Source organism: Lagopus leucura, unplaced genomic scaffold (genome assembly GCF_019238085.1).
Source record: "Lagopus leucura isolate 7727_CA_CO unplaced genomic scaffold, USGS_WTPT01 Super-Scaffold_100157, whole genome shotgun sequence".
Classification (NCBI taxonomy): Eukaryota; Metazoa; Chordata; class Aves; order Galliformes; family Phasianidae; genus Lagopus; species Lagopus leucura.
This window is the reverse complement of record NW_024962334.1, coordinates 22,477,639-22,484,507: the sequence shown is the minus strand read 5'-3', so window position 1 is coordinate 22,484,507 and position 6,869 is coordinate 22,477,639. Positions and strand designations below refer to the sequence as shown.

The following is a 6,869-nucleotide window of genomic DNA, read 5'->3' as shown; positions in this document are numbered from 1 at the left end:
GAATTCATTGAAGAGAAATTATAACAGAGTGAATTTCCTGCCATAAAATTATTCTAGGATAACAGCTTCAACAAACATGTCTTTGGAGACAGTAGTGAAATTTCTGATGTGTTTACACCCTGTAGCAGAAGTGTGCAAGTTGTTGAGAACAGTAAACACATTACGCCTAGGTCAAAAAACTAACATCTCTGTAACTCAGGACATCTTTTTGATGAATGTGAAACAGCTGGAATAAGTATATCAAGGGTAATAATTGTGCTCCCATGGTAGATCCAGCTGCTGCAAAATGAACTCAGGAAAAAAGTGAAGTAAAAAAAAAACAACAAAAAAAACAACAACCAATAAAAAGAGGCATACACCATATATAGTTTCTGCATATATCTTTTTAGAGTATAGAACAGTGACAACACTGATTGAAAATCACTGTAGCAATGTCATTTGTTAAAAGCAAACCTAGTTCACAAAGCACTTAAAAATCAAGCAGTGATTTTCTCTGTTTTTAAAGTTGCACTTAACACCAACCGTCATCCTCAGCAATTTTTTTTTCAGACACAGAAACATTCATACCTGCTAGTGAGAAAGTTATTTTAAAAATAAATGTTACAGACTCATAATAATCCTGTTAATACTTTATTAGTGTATTTTTTTTTTAATTTTTTATTTTTTACCTTTCTATTGGACAGAACATAAATGCAAACTTCAAAAAAAAAAAAAAAAAGAAAAAAAAAATTCAGAGTCCTCTGCCATCCAGTAGAAGTGACCCTGGCAGTCTGTTTTACGTTCATTCTTTGTTACGGAAACAAAAGGATGGGGAAGGGAAGGAAAAAGCATCAACAGAACAATTAGGCACACAGCTGACACTTACTGTACAATGATATGCACAAGTAATCCATAACGGCTATATTCATGAGATGAGCTCTTTAGATTTTCCCCTTGTAATGTATGAGCTATGCTCCCACGAGCAAGGACCATTAAGAACAAGGGAATTAACGGCGGAGTAACAAATAAGACTTTTAAAACAAGTCCTTAAATAAACTAATCCAATAACAGAATGCAAAATTGTTCAGCTGAAAAGACATTTTTAACCTAGACTTTAAAATGTTAAAAATTCATTTATTTTACAGTTACTCAAATACACATGCATTAAATGAAAATATTGCACAAAATTAAAATTTAGATTGTGGATTTCATATATTTTTATTTTGGTACACATTCTGTAGCACTTAAAATTTACTGTTTAGTTCTAGCAAACACCAGCAGCACAAGCTTGAGGAGGAACCAAATGAAAAACTCAATTGCTCATTTTCACTTAAAAATAATTAAGGCTAAAACAAGTGCATTTGTTGACAATGGCACAATCTTCAATGGCCAGTCACAGCACCCAAAGGCCAGAAGATACACTTAAGTGCTGTATGTTAACATTCAGTTTTGGAGACTTCATAGGACAACAGGCTGCATGGTTGATAGGGCAGGTATTTTGAATTGACAAAAGGAAAATCATTGTAAAGATGGTACAAACTTTTAAACCAAAAGTATTAATTTCTGATCAATCTTGCCAGCCAACAGGCACAACTGAATTAGGGAGCCACATTCTGTAGCTAAATACAGAAGACAAAACTTTAGTATATATATACATATGCACACCCATAAGTGTGTAAGTATATATATATATATATATATATATATATATATGTAATAAATTCCAATAAGTAAAATGACTAATGAACATGGTGTATTATGTTCAGTTCACATTCCTAGAGATATTATTTTTATTTATTTATTTTTTACAGAAATGTACCAGATAATTAAGAAAATCCCAATTTGCACACAATCACCATTCTCTTGAATTTTTTCATGGTACCTGCAGATAGATAAGAGGTTTTTTGACAAAATTTTTTTGACAGATTTGACAAAACAGCATTTAAACTTCCCATTTTCATACTGCAAAACAAATTCAGCGATTTAAAAAGACATAAATTAGGTTTGGTAGTATCAATGATGTAACTACTATATCACCAAGAACAATTGCTGAACGATCTTTCATCAGCTGGATGTCAGGTATGCTAGAGTGTAGACTGACATCAGAGGAAGATAAAGGCATGTAAACAATAGTAGCTGGCTATGCTGACTACTCCACACAGGAACTCAACAATTTTGTTAAATTCAACAGCACTTAATCACACTTCCACAAAATCTGCAGAGAAGAAGGGGGAAGGGTTGTTACATATTTTCCAACTTGTCTTCTTGGTAATTATAAAAGAAAGGGATTTAACTTACAGTATTTAATTCTGCAATAAGGGAAAAAAAAAACAAGTGCACTTGAGCCCATGCATACTGTATGAAAACATTAACAGTACAATATGGTCATCGTTAAATAGTATGATAAAAGGCTACATTGCATGAGTAGAGTCCATAAGAAAAGTGATTTATATAGATGTTTCAGTCAAATTAACTAGGTCTTTTGAGAGCTTTCTATCTTCTCTGACAACGCTTTAATAAAAGGTCTGTGTTCCTCTCCCACATAGAAGGATTTGTTCCCATTTAAACACAAATTGCTGTAAGGATCCTTATTCGACAGTTGTATCATATCCCGTGTTAAGCGTTCTGAAGAAATATGGACTCTGCAAAATTGCTTTCTATTCACTCAGACAGTAGTGCTCATAAACAGTAGGGGACTATGAAAAAGAAAAGACAAACTGAGGTATGCTGTGGCCTGAAAGTATTATTTGTTGTTTTATTATTAATTGGACATAAATTATTTGATGGAACTAAACAGATGGATGTGGGGCCTTGATGTCAAATTTCTATTAAAATTTTACACTATGCAAAAAATAAAAAAATTATTTAAAAAAATATTGTAATTTTATCTCCTTTTTATTTTCATATATACACTAAGATGCGTTCAGGAATTCCCAAATGTTTGCATATGACTAATGAAATATTTTTATCTGTAAGGAACCAACTAATTCTACCTTTTTTTTCCATGAACCTTACACATTCAAAGGTAAAGGAATCTTTCAATTAGGTAGGACACAATCTTTTGCACCCTAAAAAGCTTCAGATTTTAGTGGGGAATAGTGTGAGAATTGTTTCTTAGTGCAGTTTCCTCATCTCCTAATACGATGTCTGTTCTCTTTGAAACATGCACCCCCTTCCTTCTGCAACTATGATCTTGACATATGTTCAAATACACCAATTGAACATAAATATGATGCCCCTTCTTCACTGAAGTTACATGCAAAATGTATGCCAGGTGCCATAAGAGCAGAAGATAGCCCTTAGAGCTACAGAATAGTCAGAATAAAGGTTTTATTTCTACTGCATCTTTACTAAAACCCCCAACAGATCTAATGTTAGTTTATTTTTCAAAACATAAAAGGTGAAGTTTGTGTGGCATAAAAATCACATTTCCTCAACTTTACTTTAATAAATATACTTTTATGATGGGGGTATTAACTGTTTCTCCCCTCCTCTATAAATCTGCTGTTCCAGAGATTGCTTTTCCTGTTAGCTCAGCCTTCACAGGAATGTTAAATAAGCCCTATAGAGCCTCAACAGACATAATGTAGAAAAATTCCACCTGATTCTCACACATTGCACTATCTCCCAGTGCCAAAACGTTCTTTTCCTCCACCGTATCATTCTTTTCCTTCACCGTTACGCTTCACTCAGTCTGGCACTTTTCATTGCTGGCAAACATCGCCTCAGGAACGGAAGGAATCAGCATTCTTATATAGTGGGCCAGTTTTCTTCTCAATGTTGCATGAAGACGCACCAAATCATTTAAGACACACGAACCCTTCTGGTAGTGGTTGAATTACAAGTGAAGATGAGAAGATCCACAGGTCTTACAGATGCATTAATAATCTACTATGTGACACTAAAAGACTGGTGCAGAAATAACAGCATGTGAGTTTGAAGCCCCAGAGAATCTGCCCAAGTAATAAGTCCTGGACAAACATACACCAGCTTAATAGGTTTAAAGTGTCACCTTTTCTGCAAGGAAGGCGCTTGAGTAGAATGTAGTCTCTGTTTATACCTCTGCATCTGCTTTGACCGTGAATGCAGTTTGTTGAAGAGCTCATGGAACTTATTTTGTGGAAACAAGGTTTCTAGAAATCTCTCCAGAAAGACATATACCATTCTCTTATTCAGTTGAGTATGCTGGAACATCTCAAAGACCCGAAGAATACCTTTTCGTGTCGTCTCAGCACCTATGATGTGCTTCAATTCATCTACAAAAATGAAAAGTACATGGAAGGTTAAATTTAATTCTATATCTCAGTTAATAATACATTGAATATTAAGTATGTCAAGCAATTTGCCCAGACTTCCTTTCAGAAATTATGCAGCTTGAAATTTGAAGTAACAGTGCCTCTATTACATATAGCTTGATTAATCTAAACGTTCTCTCAGAGTAGAAACGATCTCTGAAAATTACATCTATTCTACACTGTATATAGAATCACAGAACAGCTTGGGTTTGAAAGCACCTTAAGGATCATCTGTTTCCAACCCTCTGCCATGAACAGGATTGCCCCTCACTTGACCAGGCTGCACAGGGCTGCATCTAAACTAGCCTCAAACTCCTCCAGGGACAGGGTATCCACAGCTTTTCTGGGCAGCCTGTGACAGCACCGTGACATCCTCTGAGAAAATAATTCTCTCCCTACGTCTACGTCTCCCTAACCCTCCTTTTTCTTGAATTTTAAACTGTTCTCCATTGCTATATCACCTTCACACCATATACGAAGTCGATTTGTTTAAAAGCTCTTTTTAAATACTTGAAGGCCACAATGAGGTCCTTCCAGAGCACCCTCTTCTTCCGGGCTGAACAAGTCCAGCTCCTCACTCCTCTGGACTCACTCCAACAGCTCCATATCTTCCTTGTGCAAAGGAGCCCCAGATCTGAATGCAATACTCCAGGTGGGGCCTCATGCTGTACTGGAATATATGAATTTCACGTACTCAAATCCTCTAGTGAAACTAAATACAGGATTGGTTCTAAGAACTAAAGTTGCAAAGGTCACCACACGAGAAAATTTTCAGTGCTTTAATAATTAAAACCATTTTATTTGAATACAGTTCAAAAGTCAGCATTTCTTTTCATTTTTTCAACAAATCAACATTAACTCCAGCACCAACATACAGTAAGGATTATTTAGCTTCAATCTCAAATCCCCTTACCTGGCATTATCTCTAGCAATTTGGTCTTCCCTGCTACTCTTGTTCTCATTCTAATAGCTTTGTCTCTCCGTGGAACGGTCTCTGCTAAAATGCCATTGGGCCAAAAGGCATCTCTGTAACAAAAGCAAATCTGTCAAAATACATTAAAATTTTAATCAAATGGAAGGTTATATTTAATCTCTCCAAATTTTCTCTTAAGATAAATACATGCAAGCAACTTGTACAGAACCTAACACATACTTTAATTATTAGAGAAGGGAAAAGAAAGGGAAAAGTGGAATATTCAGAAGAAAGATCTACGATGCGCTAGATCTATTCACAGTTGCTTCATACTACTTAGAATGGAATCAGTTGAAAGAAAAATTTAAGAATATATTACACAGCAAAACCATTCAAATATCACATTGCATCAGTCTTTACTGTCACTGACAGACTTTGATCTAATTGTTTCAGTGGATCTTTGACAGAGGTAGAACTATTTATAAGATAGAGGTGAGATGAAGACACTTTAGTCTATTGAAATGCCCCATGCAAAACACAAATCTCAGTGTGAAAAGCTGTTTTTCATCAGTGTATGACACATTTGTTTTCTGATTAAGACACATATGTTCTAAACTCATTTTATTAATGAATAATAGAGTATCTCTAAAGTATAATCCTTTGGCTAATAGGTTATTCTACTTTATATCTTTTCCTCCATGCAAATAAAAAACAAAAGTTGTGAGGGGGTGTTTTATTCAACAAATACTTCTGAAGTCATTGAGATTTTTAAAAAACAGAATGATGAAACAGATTTTTCTAAAAGGGGTCTGACAATTTCAAACTCAGAATTCAGTACAATTGTTCGACCTTGTATAGAACATGTACTGGCACGGAGCTAGGATTTTTAATAATAACAACTGTTTGCTTTTTAAGATTGGATGCACACATGCCTTCATCAAGGTAAACACTTCATCCAGTAACACGATGAAATCCAAATACCACAGCTCTTCAGGACCAGTTAAAAAAGTACATGTTAATGAAGAGGAGAAAATTCCAAAATAGTTTTCTTTATGTGACAGATACTTTCTCTCACTTAACACAACTAAAAAGCTGGGCCTGGTCAAACAGGACTCCTGTACTTTAAAAATTTCCTCACACAGAAAGAAGAGGAAGGATGTATATGTATTAGACATCGATTGACAGGTACTCTGCATTTAACATATATCACGAAAGACATACCTGAAGCGTTTCACAGCATCTGCTACTTGTTCAGGAGATGTCATCCAGTCAACATGATCAACTATTTTCCTAAAATCAAAGCAACAAGACTCTTATTTTGTTATTTCAATGAAGGAAAGGAAAAATAAGTAAACCATTTTAAAGAGTATTGTTGTGCAAAGTGCAACTTCAGTTCTTCTCCAATGCTATTAAGTAGGTTCTATAAAATGGCACACTATGAAAACAAAGACTGATTCTCAAGACAAAAATTTGAAGTCCCTTACTGCTCCCTGAGTACTGCTGAAGCTAAAGCATTTTTCCACTTCAGTAAACATATGATGACCAAGCAGGTAGGAAAGATGACATTACATCTCCTTCCAACATGATATAAATGTTGTGCTTGCACAGCTCTCCTATTCATGAAGCACTGTTCAAATTCCGTTTATGTAAGCAAAGAACCTACTTAAAACTTATTGCACTTA

General features: G+C 34.9%; 1 protein-coding gene across 5 annotated transcripts in view; it reads right to left on the bottom strand.

Annotated features, from left to right (window-relative positions):
• Positions 1-617: 617 nt before the first annotated feature.
• The window catches only part of SNX13 (sorting nexin 13), a 62,676-nt gene continuing 56,424 nt past the window's right edge, over positions 618-6,869 (bottom strand). For 4 of the 5 annotated variants that reach the window (XM_042888820.1, XM_042888817.1, XM_042888818.1 and 1 more), the window contains 4 exons: positions 6,409-6,477; positions 5,188-5,300; positions 3,992-4,235; positions 618-3,888 (listed from right to left, as the gene is read on the bottom strand). In XM_042888820.1, the coding sequence (XP_042744754.1) occupies positions 3,849-3,888; positions 3,992-4,235; positions 5,188-5,300; positions 6,409-6,477 (466 nt within the window). In that variant the 3' untranslated portion in view covers positions 618-3,848. Of the gene's footprint in view, positions 3,889-3,991; positions 4,236-5,187; positions 5,318-6,408; positions 6,478-6,869 lie in introns of those variants that run through there. The other variant, XM_042888821.1, reaches the window with a different exon arrangement.